This window comes from Dermacentor andersoni, chromosome 2, assembly GCF_023375885.2.
Source record: "Dermacentor andersoni chromosome 2, qqDerAnde1_hic_scaffold, whole genome shotgun sequence".
Classification (NCBI taxonomy): domain Eukaryota; kingdom Metazoa; phylum Arthropoda; class Arachnida; order Ixodida; family Ixodidae; genus Dermacentor; species Dermacentor andersoni.
In genome coordinates, this window is record NC_092815.1 from 97180351 (window position 1) to 97204727 (window position 24377).

Consider the following 24377-nt stretch of genomic DNA (forward strand, 5'->3'; position numbering starts at 1 on the left):
TTCAAAAGGTTCAAGGTTCAAAAGTTGTTAGCTGCGTCATGTATTGATCCGGCGACCCTCCGGTAGTCACTGGCGCGGGTGAATCATCACGTGATTACGATGCTGAACAGGGGCTCTCGTGGGGAAGCGTGCGTTTTCTTGCTACAGGTAAAAGAGCAACTTATCAAGGAGAAGGGTTGGTTCATTACGCGAGTGAATGCGCTATGCATGTGCCTGTTCTTTGTAACACATTCGGCCTCACTTCTTTTTGTAAGTTCTGCGGAGCGCAGAAAGTTAATAACATCCAATTAATGGTCTCACATCCGCACTGGTCCAGACTGCGTGGAATGTAAGTATCAGTGGCGAACCATGTTAGATTATTTTTCTACGTGATTCTCGACATGTTACGTGAACCTCATTACCATGAAGCCGATGGTCTTGACGCAGTTCGTGACGAAAGAAGTAAATAATGAAGTAGTGCGTAGAAAGAAAATGTCGAAAGCTTATTGGCCATTCCAGAACTGCTACATTAGTATGAGTATATCATATAAGTAGAGTAAGTAATATCGCGGAATACCATGACTGAAAGCTATACCCTCGATGAAACGTGTTCAAAAGGCAATATTAAGCCAATGACATGACGGGCTGCCGCGTTTCTCATTCTATTCTGTCGTCGGTGGTTGAACACTTATTTATGCTACGGCCAATATGAGCTGCTTTTGATATCGAGAGGAAACTCTTGAAGATGACCTGCAGCATAGCATATCTTAATTGCCCCTTTGATGGACAAGGGGGCTAATAATAGCGAGGCGGTCTTCTTCTCAGCACTTATTGCACAGAAAAAAAAGATAGCGTGCTTCTGACATTGTCTTGATGAGTAGCGTGCTACTCATCATGTAGCACAACGCAGCAGAACGACTGAACCCCTGGTCTTATGTGGGGCTGCGAGACTTGTGTTTATTCCCATTCTTAAAGCCATGTACACGGCCCGTAACATTGTTCCCGCTAAAGGTACAATCTATACGCAGCTGTTAGTACTCAGGGACTGCATTTCGTTCTGAAGACATCTTCTCCAGTGCAAATCATGCGATGCCTCTATGACATTTCAATAAATCATTACGCATTTTTTCTTTCTTTTTTCCTTTACCCATCGCAGTGTAACTGGCTAGAGGAATGTACTTCAGGTCATCCTCTCTACATTTGCCATTAATAACCATCTTTCTCTTTCTTGCACTGGGCTTAAAAATCACTGTTTTGGACCTACCTGTGTCAGCTTGCGAATCTATAAGAGATTATGTACATGTTATGTTCGCCCAGGGGTCGCGGTTTGCAAAAGGTCACGCACCTTTGCAGTAGGTAAAACTCGCGTAAAGTTTTGCTATGTTTCCTTATGCCTTTTTAGCCTGAATGGCTATGCTGCGATGTTCGGCTATTGTGTTCGCGGGTGGCGGCTTATTCTCTCAGACCCTCTGTCCACCCCCGTGGATAATGGCTTTCACACATTTCATAATTATACCAGAAATGGTAAGTTACTATATTCTGGCGAAACATAAGTATAGATCCAGGCGACATTATATGTTGAGCATGTAAACATTTTGTTACAAGCACCTTTCCAGAAGACTGCTATTTGTATTAGATGTACGGCCGCATTATCACGGATAAATAACTCAATGTGTAGTACCTCTCAAATACCACTAGCTGGATGATGCAGCAATCCGGAATGAAAAGTTAAGGCGAGGAGCCACCAAATAGTGGTAATCCTGTTTATATCTCTTTAGGAAAAGAAGAAAAAAAATGCGTTTATCTGAACAAACTAGATATGGACGCTGTTCACGTATATGGAGGTCCTGATGCGAGCGTGCGCCAGTGTCATCATATCAAGGAAATAGTTTTACAGCGTCAGTTGTTATGGGATCATTCCAACAGCTGTTTCGGTGGGCGATGCTGTCCGCAGCCGCCGCCACCGCAAGTGTCCGTCGCACCTATCGCCAGAAATGAGAAAAAAATATATGTATACCCAGTTCCCGCCAGAATTGAACCCATGCCCCCTGCGTGGGAGTCAGCTATCTTGCTCCTGCACCACGCCAGCGCTTGCTAGCTGCTGCGGCACAGGGCAGCAACCAGGCAACGTCGGGCTCAGCGGACGGCTGTGCAGAGTGGAGCTCAAGCCACCACTCACCGTCAACGCCGGAGGCTCAGTTGATTTTGTTCTCATGATAACGACGCAAAGAGAGTTCGCAGCAAAGACCCTTTAATGCGTGCTGCCGAAAACGGAGCTCTTATGGGGCTGCTCCTCCGGCTTACGCTGTGACCGTGCTGTTGCCTTTTTCTTTAGGTTCGTAAGATGTCGGTTGACAATGAGAAATGACCTTGAAAAGTATGGTGTCACTAAGGTGTTTTAGGGCCTAAAAAGGTTATAATTGACTAAGCGCACTGAAGCAGTTGTATGGTAATTTCTTTCTCTAATGCAAACTGTGGAAATGTGAAACAAAGGCAAAAAGCGTATTACCGCGTTACAGATTTTTCTGAATCTGCACTTAAAAATGGACACATACAGCTTGCTAACATAAAGCAAACATGTAACACAACATATTACAGAAGAAATATATAAATATTTGTACTGTACAAGTTCAACTTGTAATTTTACTGAAGTAACGGAAATATTTCATACCATAGTGATTAAAAAAAATATTAAAGCTGGGTTAGAATGTAACGAAGCGCCCCTCTTGCATACTTCTAAAAGAACCATAGATTAGATTGCTCTAATACTTTGGTTCTTCTGCAGTTAAAGTCTGCATTGGTTCCTTTTCAGATGTGTTTAGACTAGAGTCGAATTTGGACTTATTTGTTAATTTTGTGTGTCGTCTGAAAGGATGACAATTCTTTTGCTATTTCTACTTGTTCTGAACGTTTCTTACGTTTTTCTTGTTATACAGCCTAACACAAATCACTTAGCCATCTGCACATATATGATACCTCACCGAAACGTTCCTGCAGTCATGTTTAAAGCATTATTTCAAATATTTTAGGTTGATCAATCTGGTCACCTTAAAATTATCCCCCCGTTAGGCACAGTACACTGGTCCCACCTCTTCTTCCGTTGCTCCAATCACCCTTGGAAGCCTTCTTTTGTTAAGCGCTTCAGCCGCAGAGATAGCTTTTACTTTCCAAGTGTTTAAAAATTCCAGAATTGTCGCCTCGGAACACCAGCTAAAATTTCAGGAAGAAAAAAAAAAGGTTAAAGAGGGTCGAATCTCGCGAGCAGGCAGGGTGTTTCAGCACAATGATAGAATTGCGTGGCAAAACATCACTCACCATCAATACAGACTGCGCAGGCACATTATTGTGGTCCTTAATCGAACGGCACTCTTTTGACAAATTTGGTGTCCTTCGAGTCGCGGTACTGCGGAGAAGGGCCAAAGTCCCACTCCAGAAGATTGTAGGCTCGCAAAAGTGAGAGACGCTGCTGGCCAGCTCTGCTACGGAAGAAGTCCCGGACACAACAGTCCAAGAGGTCGCCTTCAGCACCGACTGAGGGCCGTCTCCTGAGTGGCAAGGCTCATCAATCTCAGTACCGATAATAAAGTATTACGACTGACTGACTGACTCGACAAATTTAGTAGCACGTGGCACACACTATCTTTCAGACAATTCAGGATCACCACGTAGAAAGCTGCACTGAGAGTTTCACCTTCAGTTCCACGTTCGTGGTGCCCAATTTCATGGCAGCAAATAATAAACGCGATCAACATTACTTTGATTTTTGCTTTGTTCTTTCGCGCGTCCTTGGCCTCGGCTCATAGTTTTCTTTTTTCCACTCCTTGCTTTGCGACTTCAGGTTGATGTCACATGCACAAATGCGAACTTCGCCGCTTGTGACGACCTTTTGCAAGAATTCATCACTGTCGTCTAAATAAATTTTCTGAATGATTGTTCGCCGCAACGTTTGCTCAATAGTCAGCAGTTTCGGCACTATTTAAGCGCAAACTTGATATTTTCAGAATTTTCAGTCAGAATCCAGGTAACGGACGACCGTCCCATACAAAGTGCCTCTTTGCTATCATTCTAACATTTATTAAGCGGTCACTCAGTATAAGGGAATGCACACGATCGTCGTTTCCACCTTCACACAAGGATGGAAGGACATCCTGATCTTGCATCGTCCTTGGGATCTTCACAGCCACCCCACAAACGCAGCACCAACTTGAAGTAAAGTCTATCCTGTTAGGGCATCCTTCTCATAGGCAATCTGCAACATTTGGTGTTTGCATATTGCCATATGTGCCCAATTTCACGGGAAACTTGATATTAAACCTTCGTTCCTTTTGTTCGTCGATGTTCGTTTCCAGAAAAACTACATGAATTACGGAAAAAGCACACGCATAAAATTGTACCTTGTGATAAAGCAGTCAGGCTCATTTCGGAGGTCAAACAGGTCTTTTCGAGCAGAGAGAGCGAGAGATAGCGGCGCCACTACAGCATTTCCCACTTTTTGCTGACTCGCTGCATTGACTTTTGGAACAGACCTCGTACTACAGCTTCTTCACCTGTGCTTGGTAATAGCTGCAAATAATATATCCGAGTTGTTTTCAACACATTGTACTTTAAAAACGCAGTTGTTAATTGTAAGCTGTCTTACTGCGCTGATAGTTCTTATATCAGGGGCCCTATAACGTAAAACTATTCCAATATGTTTCTATTCCAATCTCCTGACGTCAAATTTGCGTAACCACTGACGCAAGCACCGGGCAGTCACCCGCAGGGTTGTCTGAACAGACCAATCAAACGCTCTCCTCGTTCATAGGAGGTCACTTTTGTTTGCTTGACAAACGAATAACATTGCCTACATTGAGCGGCTTGTCGTATCTAATTGGCTGCCAAGAGGCGAGGAGAACTCTCCAGTGGAGAGGGATTCACTGGGGCAGAGCCAGTCCCCTGAAAATTGATAACCGGATGAAGAGGCTGGTGCCGGCGTCTGCGATTGGTCGGCTTTCCCGTGCTTAGGTTGTGCTGGCTGGTCGAAAATCACGACGGCATGCAACTGAAAGCTTAAGAATGACGCTAAAACTGACCCTCAGCAAAGAAGAGTTGGCAGAATGAGGTGGTAAACGCGCCGAAAGGGGTCGAAAACGTTACACGGCCACGCAAGAAGTTTTATTATACGCAAATATACCCATGCTCTCCGTCAGGTGCGAGTAGCCAGCGTCTCAGCGATCGGCGGCAGCCATCTTTTATTCCTTTTGGAACGGGGCAGCCTGCGGCTATTCCGAAGAAAATTCAGTTTTGTTCGGCATATTAATGCATCTTTATCGCGTACACGTCAGTTTGACGCGGTGAGTTTGTGCGGTTTTGAGACGTCGCGTTACAGGCAGGTGAAGTGGGTGCAGCCCGAAAACATTTTACCAATAGCCGAGGGCTAATGGCGAAAAGGGGTCGAATCAGAAATAACTGTTTTTCTTTTTTCTGTCAAGTCATGCATGATCAGTGTGTATACATCACATCAGATGGGGAGGTATCGCGGTTTTCGTGTCGTCGCGTGACAGAGAGGTGAAGTGCGCGTGGTCGAAAAAAGTTTTTGACCAATCGTGGAGGGCTGATAGCAGAATTGGAATAGAAAAGTTTGGAATAGTTTTACGTTATAGCGCCCCAGCACTAGATTTCTTATTAGAAAATTTTACATATTGCTATTATTCCTTGAATGGTTGTTACCGATAGGAAGAAAACACAAAGTGAGCTTTTCATAAACAAAAGTTATTTGTCGATGCTTTTCTTCAGCCCTTTGAGCACCTATTACCAATGCTTAAAATGAAGATTCTTACAGCTATACAAAAAGTTGCACAGTATTAACTAAATGACTGATTTAACTAAATTTAAATGAATAAATAAATCTTTACATATTTCAGTCTGTTTCTCTGTAAATAATTACGGCAGTATTTCTTGTCATCCGTTTAAATAACTATGTTGTGTTCGTTTTCACGTCCCTACAGAAAAACTTCGAGGTAAGTACTCAGAGGCAAGAATTTCAGATATAGACTCGCTTCTTTACTGCGTTGTGCTTTAAGTGCTTGGCGCTGTGCTTGTGTCCTTTTGCTGGCGCTCGTAAAACGGACGTGGAACGCTGCATTCAGTCGTGTGCCGACTGGAACGGGACGTAAATATAACTGCCAGCTGGGCTAACATTTCTACATTCCCGTTATAGGCTCTTCCTCGTACTTCAGCTCGATTCAAGCTTGCCTTGAATGTATTCAATTCATGGCTCGTATTTAATCCCATTTGACTTATTTCGACTCTTTCAGTACACTTTTAGAAGGTTGTGTTTCAGGATCCTATCACTGCCAGAACGTTCTCAAGCATTCTTGAATGCTCTCTGCTAGCAATCATGGCTTTCAGTGCCATTACAAGGACTCTTTCCACTTTTCACTATTTCTACGTGCAATTAACACTTCTATTAATTAATGCCTATAAATGGCAGCTAGGCTTCCCTTGTCAGTCTAAACTGCCAAGCGAAGCGAAGCTTGCGGGCTAATAATACATTCCTGTTTAATTTCATAAATGTTTACGAATTCATGTGCAAGATATAACCTTCACGGAATAAATGTGGTAAAAAAAGTTTATCGCAGAACACAATTACAGGGATGTCGCTGCTTGAACAAATCCTTTTTTTTTTTTTTAATGCGAAGCATTCTTTGCCTCATACTTGATGCTTTACAATGGGTTGGTAGGTTCCTGTCTCACCTCTTCAATAAAAGGAAATTGAGCAGACTCAACTGCAATTGACACTTAAGGGGTACAAGACTAAGTTATTCGGGCAGAGCTCAACTACGATGGCCTTCCAATCCGCTCTCTTTATCTCTGGTGGCCGCTTCGCGAAAGCGGCCAGATACTTGGCACACGAAACAAAAAATGTAATTGACTGGGACAAGAATGCTTCGCATTTAAATAAGATTACGTATCTATGGTGTTGGGAACAAGCCAATATCTTCCTGAACATAAACTGATAGCTCCATCTGTTATCCCACACGCGTATGCATGCGCCGCTTGTGCCGACACTAACAACGATTTTCTTGAGAGCGCGCACGCGCGCGGCGCAGATGCAGGAATGGAAAGCGCGAATAATGGGCAACTTTGTGACTGTCCTTCCCGTAGCATAGGAACACTTCGCTTATTAAAAAAAAACGAGAGCGCGACAGTTTCACGCAGGTTACACCGGCAAAGGGATAGCCCAAGTTTGTAATAGAACGTGTTGTAAGGTGTATTTTTCTTACTTTTTTTAGATCAGAATATATCACTAAGCGTGCCATTGCCGCCGTATCCTATAGCGTCGGCTTGCTGTAGCATGCTGTCGTAAAACGCACACTCGCGTCACAAACCAACGGCTCGCCTTACTCAAAAACGTCTGGCCATCTTGTAACGCTTTGCAGAACCTCAAACGACGTCGGCTCACTAACTACTTGCAAGACACTTCGCTTAACATCGATTGCCACAGTGCGAGCGATCTGGGTGTGTTTGAATTACAGAGTGATTTTCGTGATGCTTGGCCATCTATCTAACAGGCGCGCAAGATGTCGCTGGAATTCTAAGGAGGCGTGAACGCGTCCCTTTGAAATAGATTAAGGCGTACCTTAGTGAACCCGGCGTACTTTAGTGAACCCGATACGTGGTTAAAATTAATGCGGAGTCGCTCTATCCGAAGCTCCCCTAATAGGCCCAGTGCTAGTTCGAGACCTTAAGCCCATGAATCAATAAATCAATTCATTAGTCTGGAATCTGCACTAAATTTCCTTGAAGAATTATGTTCTTCGTCATGTATTGTATTCTATTTTTTATTTTTTATAGTTTTGTAATGAAAAATTTGGATACCAGCTTTAATAATGTCATCGAATGGAGCACTAATGAATTCCTAGGCACCGTATCTTACAACGGAACCGAACTCGACCTGTTCGTTGTGGACTTCACTTTTGCACGAACGCTTGCTCTGCGTGCTCTGGGCTGGCTTCTGGCTGGCTCTGTGATGTGCTAACGTTGGCTTTGATTCGCTGCCATCGATACTTCCCTTTGCGCACTCATGTCGAACGCAATGGCTCATGTGAGGAACCGCGTCAGCGCTGCGAGCTCACTTTCTGTTCTGATTGCAGGTGCTGGATGGACAACATAGAGGGATACAACTGGATCACCCTGGCTCCGGGTCTCTTCTGCCTATTCGTAAGTTTTACTTCTGCATTTCGCCTCGGAGATACACAACTACTCTTTCCGGGAATTAATCTTAGGCTGTATTGAGTGTAATACTCGAAAACACATAAACCGGGTGTTTGCCTCTTCAATGAAATATGTGTCAACCGCTATCCGTCTCCTGTAACGAAGGCAAGGAGGTTAATGTCGATCAAAACTCTTCGAGAGAATTGCAATATTAAAGAGCTGCGAAGGTAAGCATCATCTAATGAAATAAATATCTCATTGCTTTCGATAAGTTGTTATGCCGCGCTTAGAAATTCCAATCGGAAAGGTGCCTAGCATATAAGTAAAATATCATAGAAGTCTAGTCTGGCAGTATCTTTAACTTTCTCCGACCCCATTGACAAGCGAAAGTCTTCTGCTGTTGCCTTGCTCAAAGCCCGTGAAAGTAACTTTTAATCTTTTCGTCCCCTTTTCCTTTTTCCCAGTGTAGGGTAGCCAACCGGGCTCAGTCCTGGTTAACCTCCCTACCTTTCATTTATCTTTTGCTCTCTCTCTCCCCTCTACTTCTGAAGGCGGTCGCCTGATAAGGCTATGGAGCTTTTATTACCGGCAAAGCTCACTTGAATTAAATCGAGCAATTCAGAAGAAATTCTTTTAGTAAAAAAAAGTCCTCTTATTACACGCGGTATATGTGTTTCAGTGACACCAAGGACAGAATATAAGCATTTGCGCACATGCTCTTGTTTGCAAGAAATGTGTAAAAACTGATAAGATTATTTGTGTGAGGCATTCTGTTTAAGGTACAGCACACAGATCAACTTCGTATATATGCGTTTAACCTGAGTACCACATGAAAGTGCCATAATTACCATGTAAACTTTTTTTTCACAAGTATCATTGCCTACATTCTTTTCTCATGTATTGGAATCAATACATGTTCCTTTGTGTTCAAGGTATCTCCAAAGGCATATAACTCACGATTATAAATCGAGCAATACTGTCTCACAATCACCTAAGTCACAGAAGCGCCAGTGAACGTCTATGGAGCGTTGTAAAAATTCTTTGTTTACAGAAATACGATTACAGCAACATTACCAGCGTTGTTATTCGTAGCTGATTACGTTCCTGTGTTCATACCTGATCTTTACTTGGTGCATTTTGCCATTAAGCCTCTCTAATTGGTCGTGTTTTCACCATCCTCTCCTATTGCAGGCCAACTTCGTTTTCCTCTGCAACATCATTCGCGTCCTCGTCACAAAGCTCAGAAGCACCCATGCCAGCGAACCTAGCCAGTTTCGGTAAGCTATCCGGAAGTCCTCATGAGGCACTGAATACTTATATTATGTCAACACTACGCAAACGATTGACAAAGATTTGCTAGTACCAAGCTATGCAAAAAAATCCATAAATTCCGACCAGGAAGAATGCAAAGCGCTTCTCGAGAAACTGTAGGAAGAGCCAAGGTCATAGTTGGAGGAAACGTAGACAGAAAAAAAGTAAGTACAAGGTAGCACATATATTGATGCTTGGACATTCAGCGCGAGGCTTCTTCTTCAGGAAATACGAAAGGCACTGTAATCGTGATTATTTGCTCAGAGACTGACGTAACCTGTCCGAATATATTTCTCTGACATACGTACCCATTCACACGCGCTACGCCGCCTTTATTTTCGTTATTGATTTTGTTTTCTCACGTGCTTGTTTTATATGCACTTCGGCTTTCGCGAGCGAGGTCCCAGTGCTGGGCTCCGGAACGTCAGCACATATATGTTGATATATTTATTTTTGAGGAATGTGCCTTTGGTTGTACTGCGACGCTAAGGAAAAACCACGCTCTTGAATAAACAGCGAACGAGTAGGGAGGCTTCTCAGAGTGGACGATGATTTACATACGTCCGCTCATGCAGCACGCCCAAACATCGGGGCATCGAAAACGACGGTTGAGATTTAACTCGTGTATATGGCGGAACTTCACTTGGCAGAAGCTGGCCTTGCGTCCAGATGCTGCAGTAAACTGGCATTTTGGTCTCATGTCGCAGAATTATAAGCAATGTGAGGCTGTTCTGACTTCAATCTTCGGGACAACTTAAGCGACACCTGCTTTTTACAAAGGAGGTTACCGGTGCTAAAGCCAATATACCGAAACATAACTATCTCGCTTCCTGCCAGTGAGCGTCTGAACGATGGTATCAACATCCTGTATCAGTGGTGCCTCTTTCTTTTGCAATGATGGCATCGACAGTATGCGCCTTCTTACCCTCAATAAGTACGACCACTCAAAAGCACAACATGTATTATATCTTCTGCTTAGTGACTTTCCTATCTGTTTCCTATCATATTTATGCCCTATCAATATGTGTTCGTTTCATAGATAGTTCGTATTGCAATGAATCAAAGAAGTATACGTGGCCTATGATTAGCACCGTAATTAGATGCTAGATAATATTTTTGCAAACTGGCTCGTGCAGCGCTCGGAGAAATATGTTTATGGGAGCATTTTCTCATTCCGTCCCATCGTCAGCACCGCCAGGCCCACGAATTGAGCCTGCTACCTCGCTCACAGCAGCATAGTTCTATAGTCACTGACCAACCTAGCTAGCCTTTCACTCAATGTGCGTGTGATGAAATATGTGATACATATTTGTTGCGCATATCACTGAATCTGCATGCCATCCACGGAAGTGTACTTTCCAACTGAACAGGCATGCTTACAGTGTTGGTACGTTAGGATGCATTCTAGATCAATAAAATAAAAGGACTTCATTGTTCTTAATTATGCAAGAAATCTCACGATCACAGAAAAAAAAACGCAGTGAAGGATATCTAGTGGTCCAGCGAAGCTTGTTGAGCAAGAAAATACACTCCAGATTACGTGCCTTCTGCTTCTCTGGTTTGGGGCTACGGGAAGCGGCGACTTGATTTGTATTGCTATGTGAGCACCAACACTGGACATGTTCGCTCATAAGTACAATATGGGCCAAACTAAGTGGAATATAGTTCTATTGTTCGTTTCACTTGAAGCACTGGCTCGTCAGGAACATAAAAAGAAACGCAAAACAGGCCTCATGTTCTTGTGTTCATGTCGATTAAGCGCTGCAGCTTGAATGCTCAACCAACTGGCCCACCAACTCGACCACACGCATTCATAGGTAATTATGATTAAATACGTGAGAATAGCTAAATTTAAATTTCATCCTTGCCTCCCAACATTCTCTCTTTGTTGCTGCACAATAGTTAAAGCATTTGCTTAGCGGGTACTGAGATCTTGCTACTCTTTCATTTTTCACAGGAAAGCAGTACGAGCGGTGCTGGTATTGTTCCCGCTCTTTGGTATGCACTTTCTCATGACTGTGTACAGAAGCCCAGCCAACTGTGGAGCATGGGAAGTATATCAATATATCAGCAAAGCTTCAGACGGTCTACAAGTAAGTCTTTCTTTGTTTCTTAACCGTACTTTTTTAAAGCAAGATTCAATGCACGAAGTGCGTCCAGTCTGTCCGACTTGCCCTCAAAACATCCTTGTTGAAGCAATTGAGTTTTCGGACTGATATTATTTAAATGTTAGTGGCACCGGGCAATTTGGCCTGTGAAGCTGACACTTAAGCTATCATTGCTGAATCATGTCATTACATTGATTAACATGTGAACTTTTACGTCTTAAGCAGCAACAGGCCGTGCTATAACGTGGTCTATGTCGGACGTCGTAAACTTATGAATACTTTTAAAGGATGATGATCGTTTCATTGTGCTGTGTTCAAAGTAAACTTAGCCCTGTCTCACAGCCTGCAGTAGTATGTAGTTCATGTTTTCGTAGATCGACAAATTCATGCATCACCAAGCCCAAGGTGGCATTACAGCCTGAGGCCTCAGGTCAGGGTAAATGTGAACTAGCGTGACTGAGGTAGTTGTTGAGAGCTGGGCGACTGGGGAATTGGGATACTAATTTGGAAGAAGAGTACAGTGTGCTAGAAGCAAGTGAGTGCCTAATGAATCTTACAAAATGAAGGATAAATAGACAACGGCCATTATCATGATGATTACGATGATGATGAACGCGATATACCAGCTTTTCTTTCTTTTTTTTTTTTGCAGCAAGAGCAACTAACACCATCTTAGGCATCTCATACGCTCATGTAGTCTGTCAACATCTCAGGTTTCTTTAAGAGGAATGCAGGAATAACGGACGATTACAAGCACCGCCATTTACAAAGGTGGGGGCGGGGTTGTTGCTCGTGCATCACTCCCTCATATTATTATGCATTCTACCGACTGCGTATTATCGACAAGGCGCTGCAGTAGCGAACGATGATGAGAGGACAGAAAACGACGGCCATCGCCGATAGTCGTGCGCACGGGCTCCATCTTGTATAGCCTGTCTTTTGTCCATTGTATATATCTTGTATATATATTGTCAAATCGTCTTTTTCCCCACTGAGATTTTGGTGGAGAGTGTGGGTTTTTCAAATTTCAAGACGGATTTACGCAGCGGACACTCCTTGGCGGCATCTAAAATGCCAGCGCACGGCGGCGACGAAAATTCTTCAAGCAGGTCACCAACCGTGCCTCAACGATCCGCCACCAACCGCCCCGTTGTCTTTACACAAGTGCGTGACCCAGGTACCTTTTCCGGTTCTGACAATACCGACGTCGAAGATCGGCTTCAATTGTACGAAGAGGTGAGCCCTAACAACAACTGGGACCCCATTTTGATGCTAGCGAACATCATATTTTACCTGACGGGCACGGCACAAGTCTGGTTTCTGAACCATGAACAGGAACTTACGAGCTGGGAGGTATGTAAGCAAAAGCTCATCGATCTGTTCGCCAAGCCCATTGGACGCCGTCGTGCTCCGCAGAAAGAACTTGCATGCTGAGCTCAGACTTACACCGAGTCATATGTGACGTACATCCAGGATGTGCTCACTCTTTATCGCAAAGCCGATGACACAATGCCGGAAACGGAAAAGGTTGCGCACATTCTGAAAGCTATTGGGGATGAAGATACACTTCTGGTTTTTAAGAACTCATCTACAGTGCAAGACGTCATCAGTGAATATCAACGCTTCGAAGAAGCAATAAGTCGCCGCGTTACGGCGAACTTCACACGTCTTCCGAACACAGCTGCGACGTCTACCTGCAAGGACCTCCTTCTCCCACCCGCTCCACCCGTTCCTGCTGCATCCGACAATATTGTGCGCATCATCCGCCGTGAGATTGAAGCTGCCTCCCTAGTTCCCCTTCAGGTGCGTAACCTCGACGAGTTCCATGCAACCATTTGCCTTATCAAAACCGTTGTGCGTCAAGAACTCACAAACGCTGGATAACAGGCGCTTCGCCCAGTCAACGGACCTGAATACCACCCACCCACTGCACCTGAGTTATACCGAAGCCCATTCGTTCGTCCTCGTTATCAGAATTCCGCACAATGGCGCACTTCCGATGACAGGCCGATCTGCTTTTGTTGTGGACACGTTGGACACATTTGCCGCCATTGTCTCTGTGCATGGGACTCGTAGCCTTGGCCGAGCTATGAAAGCATCCAACGTCCAGGTACTAGTTCCCGAGTGCTGGTATACAATGACGACGACAGCGCTCTGTTATCGTGGCCAGCACGATCAAACAGCTCCCTTTTACCATCCCGACGCCTGCCCCGCTCCCATCTGCGTCGTCACTCTCTTTCTCCCCCATACTCCTGCCACTCATCGGAAAACTGACGGGCGCAGCTCCGAGAGGTGAGCGTGCCACGACGACCCGACCCGAAATTCCTCTGCTAACACTACCTAGACATCACAACTTCATCAACGTAGACGTGGACGGTATACTTGTCATCGCACGCATTGACACCGGCGCCCACATATCGGTCACGAACTTAAACCTTCGTATTCGTCTGAAGAAAGTTTTTACCCCTGCTCCGATCGCTGTAGTCCGCGTAGCCGATGGTGTGACTCCGGCTGTTGCTAGGTTCTGTACAGCCCGTGTGACTGTTGCCGGAGGCCACTCTTCAATTTTGTTTTACACCTTGGATCAGCGCCCACATGCAATCATCTTAGGACTTGACTTTCTCTCGGCACATTCGGCTCTTATTGACTTCTCTGCAGGAGTTATCCAGCTTGCCTTACCTCATGCCGTTGAGCCTTCTGATCGTGCGCCGAGTCGGCTGTGTTCCGCCGATTACATCGCCTACCACATCTAGCCATGACGTACGTCGACGTTTCTCCTGATCCCCCTGTAGACGACGGCGCTTACATCGTGTCGCCCAACGCTACCGTCCTCTGTTCGCAGAATGTCATGTTCTCGCACTCAGTCATCAGCATAAAGGGCAGTGCCGCATCTCTCCCTATTGTGAATTTTCGACTACGCTTCAAGTGACCCCCCCACCCCAGGATATCTCTCCTACAACCCTAGCTCCAGCCTCCGACTATCATATTTCCGTCTTAACTGAGTCTGCTGCACGGCCTCCTGCTGCTATTGATTTGAACCCCACGATGTTAGATAACATAACGAAGATGATCGCCACTGATAGTCCGAGCGAACACGTACACGCGCTTCGGGGCCTGCTCATGTCGTACCAGAACATTTTTGATCTCAATGACAGACAACTGGGACAAACAACGGTTGTGAAGCATCGGATTCACACCGCCGATGCCAAGCCCATACACCGACGTCCCAGCCGTGTCTCCTCCGCTGAGCGCCAAGTTATGCAAAAGGAAGTTCACAAAATGCTCGGCCGTGATATTACCGAACCTTCTTCAAGCCCATGGGCATCTCCTGTCGTGCTCATCAGAAAGGACAACCAGCTTGTGCTTCTGTATCGACTACCGGAATCTTAACCAAGTAACAAAAAAAAGGACGTGTACCCCTTACCTCGGATAGATGACGCCCTTGATTGTCTCAGTGGTTCCAAGTATTTTTCTTCGATGGACCTTCGTTTCGGGTATTGGCAGATTGCAGTTGATGACATGGATCGTGAAAAGACGGCGTTTATTACACCTGAAGGGCTTTATCAGTTTAAGGTGGTGCCATTCGAGTTATGCAATGCTTCCGCCACATTCGAACGAATGGTGGACTCCCTCCTTCACGGATTAAAGTGATCAATCTGCTTGTGCTACCTCGATGACGGCATTGTCTTTTCATCGACTTTCGACACACACCTCGAGCGTCTCTCGACAGTTTTTTCAGTGTTCCGCAAGGCGAGACTTCAGCTCAATTCGACGAAATGTCACTTCGGCCGCAGGCAACTTACTGTGATCGGACACCTCGTCGACTCTTCCGGTGTTCGTCCCGATCCAAAGAAAGCTCGCACTGTCAAGGATTCTTTTGTGCCAACCTGCGCCACCGACGTTCGAAGCTTTGCAGGCCTCTGCTCCTACTTCCGCAGATTCGTGAGAAATTTTGCTGACATCGCACGACCCCTAACGGACATTCTTAAGACAAAATTTTTGTGTGGAGTCCCCACCAAGCTAGTGCATTCGCTGAGCTGACGATGCGACTCACATCGCCACCAATTTTCGGCCACTTTGACGTGTCCGCTCCAACGGAGGTTCGCACCGACGCCAGCGGCTACGGTATCGCTACTGTTTTGGTACAATGACAACACGGTTGCGACCGTGTCATTGCCTACGCTAGCCGTCTTCTGTCACCAGCCGAACGCAATTACTCGGTCACCGAACGTGAATGGCTCGCCCTAGTTTGGGCAGTAGGTAAATTTCGCCCATACCTCTATGGACGGTCTTTCACGGTTATCACCGATCACCACGCACTATGCTGGCTTTCGTCTTTAAGAGATGCAGCTGGGCGTCTCGGGCAGTGGGCTCTACGGCTCCAAGAGTACTCTTACACAGTTGTGTATAAGGCAGGCCGACTCCGTGAGGACGCTGATTGCTTGTCACGTCATCCTGTAGACCTTCCAGACCAGCCTGAGACCGGCAAGTCAACTTCTGTCCTCGCACTTACCGCGTTTGGTGATATAGCCGATGAGCAACGACGCGGCCCTTAGCTGAGAGACATCATTCTCAGCCTGACGGACCTGACGAGTTTCGCCTCTTCACGTATGTTTGTGCTGCAAGATGACATATTGTACCATTATAACATGCACCCTGATGACCCTGATCTGCTACTGGTCGTTCCCAAGCATATGCGCGAGACTGTTCTGGCACAGTTGCATGATGTCCCAACCACTGGTCAACTGGGAGTCTCAAAGACATATGACCGTGTTCGGTGTCGTTTCTTTTGACCCGGTATATACCGTTCCGTTTGTCGCTACGTCGCCTCCTGTAAATCTTGTCAGCACCAAAAAAAAAAAAAAAACAGCCCTACCAGCTGGCCGTCTTCAGCCCATTGAAATACCATCTGCGCCATTCTTACGGGTTGGTCTTGATCTTCTTGGCCCTTTCCCTCTATTGCATAGTGGGAACAAGTGGATAGCAGTTGCTACGAATTCCCCCACCCGGTACGTGATCACGCGGGCTCTCCCTATCAGTTGTGCAACCGACGTCGCCGACTTCCTTCCCTACGCAGTGATACCACCCCACGGCGCTCCCCGACAACTCCTTACCCACCGAGGCCGTTACTATATCTCACAGGTTGTCCTGGACATATCGCACATGTGCGCTACGAAGCACAAGTTTACAACGGCGTATCACCCTCAGACCAATGGCCTCACGGAGCGGCTCAATAAAACTATCTCAGAAATGCTCGCTATGTACGTCTATACCGACCACCGTGACTGGGAGTGCGCTCTTGGATTCGTCACATTCGCCTACAATACGTCCCGTCATAATTCTGCTGGTTTCTCTCAATTTTTTCTCTTGTATGAACGAGACCCTATCCTACCGTTTGACAGTATCCTCCCAGGCGTTCTCGATACAACGTCAGAATAAGCCCGAGAAGCCATATTTAGCACTACCGAGGCACGTGAGATTGCACGCCTGCGTCTGGCCACTTCCTAAGAAAAGCAACGACGCATATATGACGCTCGTCATCGCGATGCCCACTTTAACCTTGGTGACATTGTGCTCCTTTGCAAACCAGCACGGCAAGTTGGACTTTGTGCGAAGCTGATTTCACCCTACTCAGGCCCAAACAGTGTCTTGCGTCAAGTGACAGACGGGACCTACGAGTTACAATCTCTCGATACCTCCACACCGCGATCCTCCTCTGATATCGTTCGCGTCACTTGATTGAAGTGATGTCACTCAAATCTACCAAGCGCCTCGACAGCGCCTACGCCGCCGGGGGTCATGCTACGAGGCACTGAAGTAGCGAACGTGCAATGAGAGGACTGAAAAAGACGACGATCAACGATAGTCGTGCGCACGGGCTCCATCTTGTATGCCTTTGTTCTGCCCGTCGTATATATCTTGTAAATGTATTTTCAAGCGTCTTTTCTCCCCGTAACAATATCATGTATGTATTACTGCAGTAAGCTGTTTCACACACGTAAAGATCGTGACATCCATACCTCTACAAGCTTTTCGTTTGTCGAAGCATTAGTAAAACAAATACTTAAGAGTCCAAGTCTGTAATGATCCCTCTAACGTTGCTCTCAGATGCACATTTCTGTCTTTATTATAGTGTGATATTCGCAAAGTAATGATACTAGTTACTCCAGCAACGACGGTGGCTCTTTGCTGTTGTCTCTTCAGTAGGTTTTATAATTATTAGGTAATTGTGTGTAAAACGTTGTCCTGTCCCACATGAAAAGGAAAAAAAATCATGTGTTCCATGAACATGGTGTGTTTCTAAAATAGCGACTCACAGATACCAAGTACCACAACATTATTTTACCCCTTAATGCCGAAACATTACAGAAAACACCTGCCGGCGCGAGTAGAACCTTGCATTATGCGCTGGCGCTGTGGAAAAAGTACCTGCTTCAAGATATATTGGCGCGGAGAATAAAGCCATTAAAACTCAACCTCCCAAAGAACACCAGACTTCCTGGTGGCGTGCCTTGCCCCTCTCGTATAGTGTCCTCGATGGCCTGCGTGATGACAATTTGGTTGCACTTTGCATGTTCTGGTGTGACCATACCGGTCCCGCTCTAAACCCTTCGGTGAACTTTTCTAACTTCCTTGAGCTGTGATGAAATATCTTGCATCTTTAATGATGAGCAGGAACTTAATTTTCAGTCAACTGCCAGGTATCTGCATCATACTCTGTGAGTTTCTTAGTATCACGATATAATATTTATAGCGTAGCTTAATCCTTATTGTGTATCTTCATTCTCTATTCTCTTCCCCAGTGCTCAGTAGCCAACCGAGCTGTGTCGTGGTTCACTTTCGCGCCTTTCATTTATCTTTCTTTACGAAAGCTGCAAGGGCTAACTTACCTTAAGTCGCTGGTACCTCCAACAGCTCAGCGTGTCTGCTTTACTTACTGATATGTGGGAGCTTTAAAGCAACGAAGGACGTTAAGTCGTCGGCTTCTGAAAGAATAACAAAAAGTGGGTGCTTCCCAATTTTCAGTAGCATGGTACTTCGCTTGCGGAAGTAGAAGTGGCGGCAGACAACTGAAGTTACGGTAAAGTCACCTCCCGCAACTATGTATGACAGGTTCAAATCTAGACAAATTTATGGAATTGACAGATGCTTCGTTGCAGCGCCAAAAGAGACAACCGCACAGCTCTCGCCTTGTGTTTCCTGTCTACTAAGTATGTTACTCCACCAACTCGCCCAACCATGCATCATGAAATTAGAAGAGACAAATAAAAGTCTTATGCTTTGTAGCTTCGGTAGAAGAAAACTGGAATTTGCAGTAGGCAAGAACCACGCAATGATATTCGTTACATGACTACTCGCTCTGACTATGTTTAAATAAACAGACCAGTGTGAAGCATGCTTCAGGCAACAGGAAAAGTACACTCTTGTGTCCCGCGGTACAAACATAAAAGCGAAAACACAAAAAGGGGACGCGAAGTGATTACCAGTGGTCGCACAACGCATGCCTCAGGAGCCAATGATTAGACAAGGAGCATTGTCTTTGTCAAGGTGACAACTCCTTTTCCAGACAGCATTCATATAGCTTCGTTATCCTTCTCCAAGTTGGGGGGAAAAGGGTTTTTAAAGGCTGTCAGGGAAAGCAATTCAAAACATTTGTTGACCTGAGAAAGACAAGCCCCAATGTAGAAATTTGACTGCAAAGACCTTGTTCGACAACTGCTAATCACATTAAGTGTCTGTCTTCCTGTGTACCTCTGTCTCAAAAGGAATCCTTTAGGTGTGCTGCATAGAATTTAAGACAGCCATTTCTCAAGTGAGTTTATAGCGGAAGGTTTTGAGCGAGAAGGTACTTATGTTGACTGTGAAATAACAGAGGCTTGAAAAAGAACTCTACTGCATGATCGCCTTGTGAGCTTGGGTGTCCTGTCTTGCAGCCTAACAGAGTTTCCCTTCAGCAGTGATTCCAAGATACGTAATAATTGGCAATACAACTTGATTATTAACTGGCTCCTGCGAGAACTGTGCAAACCATATCGTCCTTCTCTTCCTTGTTTATTCACAGATTAGGGAAATTTGTAACTGTCAAGGCAACTGGTGTCTGTTAGGCAATCTGGCTATCTTTTCTTCCTCTACTTGAAAGAACGCTATCATTTGACCTTCCATAGCGCTGTTGCGAAAAACACTGGCGAGAATTTTCTTCCCCCCCGCTAGCCGAGAACGAAGTTCGTCTCAACCCAGTACGCTTTGATGTGCAGCGGTTACGCCATGCTGTCCGTATTCAGTACCCATCCGACAACTACAATGCCGGGAGATAAGAGGAAAATGCATAAAATGTATGTGCGTGTCTGTTATGTCTAATTGCAAACGCTGGAACAATGCACCACGACTGAAGCTCTTACGTCACAGTCACAGCAGGGGAAGCTAAGCCGACGTCGTAGCGCAAGAAAACAGGGCATTCTGCGATTACCTGACGGCCGATTGCAACGAAGATGATTGAGCCAACATAATTCCTATTGCGGGCTGCCGCATTGTATGCACGTGCCGTGTGAATGCGCATTATTTTGACCACCCGTTGTCAGCGGTCACTATGCCTTGAGTCGTTTGGGTAATGTTCCAGGAGCGGGAAGCCTGCACTAACGTAGCAATCACTCAATACGACTAAGCCCAAAGATACCCAGTATTTCTGCAGTGCGCGTTTCTTCGCCAAAGCTGTGATTGTCTGTCATAAATGTTGGACATTGTGATTGGAAATGAAAACGAGTTGCCCTGAGGGTGAGGAAACAACTTCAGTTTCTACACCAATTGGCCTCTAGCTTCTATCCAAGCGTTCACCGGTACGCCAGCCTGAAAAATATAGCTACGCGCAAAGTATGTAAACAGAAAGGTGCTCTTTATGGATTGTCGGTAATCAAGTCAACCGATCGTTCTCGAATTTTCAAAAAAATATTCTTACTCACAAGCGGAAACTATAAGGTGGCTATATCTTTCAAACATCAATATAGTCAAAGGAAATGAACATTCGTATTCTGAACAGGTATTGCAGATATAGCCAACCGGGTCAAGCGTTGCGTACTTTGACAGCGTAAATCACCAACCATGGGTTGAACTTCTTGCACCCGTCACAACTGCTGGGCTCCTTCATTCGAGACGTAGCGGTAGCTGTGAAAAGAATAATAATAAACACTTCCATCATTCGTCTTAATGCGTCAGCATTCTTAGCCCACTGACTCAGGTATTCATCTCTCCGTCAGTCTGTCCGTCCGTAACCCGTAACGCGATGCACTCCATGAAGAAAAACATACTAAATTAATAAGAAAAAACGCTGGCAGTGGTGAGTTTTGAACCTACGAGCCCACGCTCAGAAGCCGACTGTCTTACCCACTGGGCTAAACACTTTTCTTTTTTTACTGCCACTTTGAACAGAAGAGTCACAGAAAAAGTTCAATTCGGGGGAAGAGTCTCTAGAAACTGGCTCTGCGCAGTCCCATTCCATTCGCGCCTGTTTAACAATTCTTCAACTCTTGGAAGCCATTCAGGCTCCGGGGTTTGAAACGGGTACACTGCTATATTTATACTGATGCTTTCCTTGAAATATATCCTTATCGGCCTTGCGTCTATGTCAGAGTTCCGAACTGCCATCCTATATTGCCAAATTCTGTGGAGGCCTAAAATTATAATGAGGTCAAATGGAGAGCGTAAACGTTTATTTTCAGATCAACAAGATTCGAGTCCGGGGTCTTTTTAGTGGGTCTGGGCACCTGCCGTGGACGCGGTTCCAAGACCTTGTCTAGAAGCGGCTTCCTCAGCTCGCTGGACGGCCCAGTGTTGTGCTGTCAGGTTCGAGCTGAGCAGTGCGCTCAAATGGAATACCTTCCTTATTTTCAACTTGCAAAAGTCTTATGCCGATAGCATTCACAGATACGTTGTAAGATATCTTAGAGGAAAAAAAATCATGAGCCATTGCACTCTGTCAATGTGGTTGAACAGCGAAGCTGTTTAGCACCCGATGCGGAGGTGACAAATAATTTTGAACAAAAGTACGAACTCATTTACTGTCTTGATGAGGGATCATAGTGACGAACGGTACCCACACTCATTTATTGTCTTGATCGGTGGTCACTATTGCACTCGCAACTGAAGTCACATTCTTTGATAATATCAAATCGATGCACATACGGAGCTGAGTGGTCGGCTGGACCGGATCGGTGCGGCATCTCAAAAGATATGTCTGCAACATGGAACGCGTAAACCACTCCCTTTTCAGTACCGACACATCCACACTGAAATCACCGACAACGACGACCGAGGTAGTGCCACCGTAGCTAGTTCACGCTAAGTGAGTAGCCGTGAACCTTACTGAACTATGAGTCTGGATTTTTTTGCTTGCTTACGGGGGTATGAGCTATTGCTCACGGGGGTATGAGTCATTGATGATGACAGTTTACGACATGGTATTCTTAATGTTGTATGCGTGATTACGAAGAATTTAAGGATTTTTCGCTTCACTTTGCAGAGTTATTGTAGCCTCGGCCATACGCGGCTATGAACCATTGAATTTTTTGCTTGCTTAAGGGAGTATGAGCCATTGATGATGATAGTTTCTTTCATGGGGAACAAAAATTCATGGAACATTAGCCATATGTACTGCTTCGCTGTAAAATGCTTCACAGCAATCTAGAAATACATGCTTGATTGTTTCTGGCTTCCGACAAAGGATACAGTGAGTCTCCCAAGGCAAGAAAAATCGCTTTTCCTCCAGATAAGTCTTCACATCTAGGGTATTTGTATGCAACTTAAAGTAAAACGTTTTAACCCCTCTTAGCTTTGAACTCGTTTAAGAACACTTGCTCAGGGTCAGTAAAATAGTAGGATCCATACGGAGGTACTCGTAAGACAATATCACACAGATCTCTATATAGATTTTTTTTCCGCGACACAGTGCAAAGGTAGTCCAGTGAAAAGTGAGCCTGCAGAAGAATACATGACAGGTAGACCTCCTTTAGGTATCCACCCAGGCCTCCTAGCATACCTTCCGACGCGACTACTAAATTGGGCAATGCTCTTCGCAGTGTAACTTCACAAACTGTGCGCAGAAACGCGTCTGATACATCTCTGAAAAGCATGAATCTGTGAACTAGCTGCCGTTTGTAGCGCACAAACTAAATCATTCGTAGCGCACACGATAGAATAATTTGCTTGGCTGTGTGCGCTCCCACGTAGGTCGCCAAATGAAAACGGCGAAAACTCTACGCAACTTGTGCACATGAACACGTGAATAATGAATTATCTGCAATATATACCATAGTTTGCCTATTAAAAACAAATTACGCATCGTTGTTCTCGCAAAAATTGAGCAGTAAAGGCATTTTAGGCTGTCAGGCTTTTTGTGCACTTCGACGATTTTCCGCCACCACGAAAGCTCAGTGTCTTTGTAATTTTCCAATAGCACTCCCAAATAGGATGCTGGTGTCGTCTCCTACCTTATGTTGTAGAAAATGCTGTTGGTCGTTGGCCAGTATCCATGCCACAATTCCAAGCACTTTCTCCAGTTGACTGCGCTGCCACTAATCCCACAGGAATCTCTGACCATTTTGCAGCATTAATGATGCTTTCATGACCAGCACTTTCATAATCAAACTTTTGCCATCGATATTCCCATTGAAGCAGTGAAAACATCAATGCGCGTTTTCAATAGGTCATCCTCTTTCTCGCTAGACGCCACGCCTCCGTCCATCGCGCCTGTCGCCGTACTCGCTGATACTGCTGATGCTTCCTTAGTTGAAGCACATAGAGACGCTTGCTGCTGTCTCTGGTCACCTTCTTTAGCACCACTTGTATTAGCTGCGTCCCTACCTGTCACAGTGTCTGATTCCGTGGTAGCGGCAGCCTGTTCCGCTCCATCTTCGTCCATTCTCAACTCGCTATTTTCGGCCGTTCCTCGAAAAGCGGTTCGAGCATAGTACCTTGCACACTCCGCCTGTTCGTCCCCATAAGCATGGCACTCGTTGCATCCGGCCACCTTACAGTCACGGCGGATCTGTCCTGTAGCTTCCGTTGGGACATTACTTCATCGACTGAAATTCCACCGATCTCTGGTGGCTCATACGCTTCACGTTGCGCAACACGGACAGATAAGCAGTCAATGAGTTGATAAGGATGATAAGAAATGATGAAGGCTTGTAGGGGTCCCATCATGGTTAATGGTTAGACGCGGCTGTATAAGGTGCTAAAGAGCGATGAGGACTTGTAATGGTTGGAACAATTCTTATAAGGTGGATAAGGATCCATAAGGGTTAAATCATAAACCCGATCCAAGCGATCTTGCGCGCGACAGCGATAAGCGACGCGATGTACATGGCTGTCGCGTTCGCTCGTTGCCTACCAGTCGTACCCCATGCGAGCGACGACATTTAGCGACGTCTCCACGTGGTTGCCGGTACGATGGCAGCAAATACGCATCGAAACTGGCGTGACGCGTGCTTTATTAAATTAAGTTGATGTGTTTTACTGTAAGGAGCAGCGTAAAATATTTCTGAAGGCCTTGCATGAGGTTCTTATCCTTGCATGTATCAAAATGAAGCCGTTTGCTGGTTCCATGCAACAATAAGTAGTACTTGACTGATGTACACCCAGTTCTGGCTTCGCGCTATTGACTAGTCGCTCATAGCACTTGCGGCCGACGAGCCTCGAATTCAACATGTCCAAAACCGCGCGATTGAGTGAAGAGATCGAGCGATCTGTTCCCACGGTGGCTGTTTCGTCGCTCAAAGCCGTCGTTCGTCG

At 45.5% G+C, this 24377-nt stretch overlaps 1 protein-coding gene and 1 long non-coding RNA gene across 4 annotated transcripts in view; one reads left to right on the forward strand and one right to left on the reverse strand.

Annotated features, from left to right (window-relative positions):
* The window catches only part of LOC126541593 (calcitonin gene-related peptide type 1 receptor-like), a 360166-nt gene that overhangs the window by 322904 nt on the left and 12885 nt on the right, over positions 1 to 24377 (forward strand). For both annotated transcript variants that reach the window (XM_055076767.1, XM_050188421.2), the window contains 3 exons: positions 8115 to 8181; positions 9367 to 9452; positions 11444 to 11579. In XM_055076767.1, coding sequence (XP_054932742.1) covers positions 8115 to 8181; positions 9367 to 9452; positions 11444 to 11579 — 289 coding nt within the window. The remainder of the gene's footprint in view (positions 1 to 8114; positions 8182 to 9366; positions 9453 to 11443; positions 11580 to 24377) is intronic.
* LOC129387599 (uncharacterized) overlaps positions 1 to 24377 on the reverse strand; it is a 169667-nt gene that overhangs the window by 8477 nt on the left and 136813 nt on the right. Inside the window, exon 4 of one of the 2 annotated variants that reach the window (XR_008614755.2) lies at positions 20614 to 20753. The exons of the other annotated variant lie outside the window; for it this stretch is intronic. This is a non-coding gene — a long non-coding RNA (uncharacterized lncRNA). Of the gene's footprint in view, positions 1 to 20613; positions 20754 to 24377 lie in introns of those variants that run through there. 2 annotated transcript variants of the gene reach the window in all.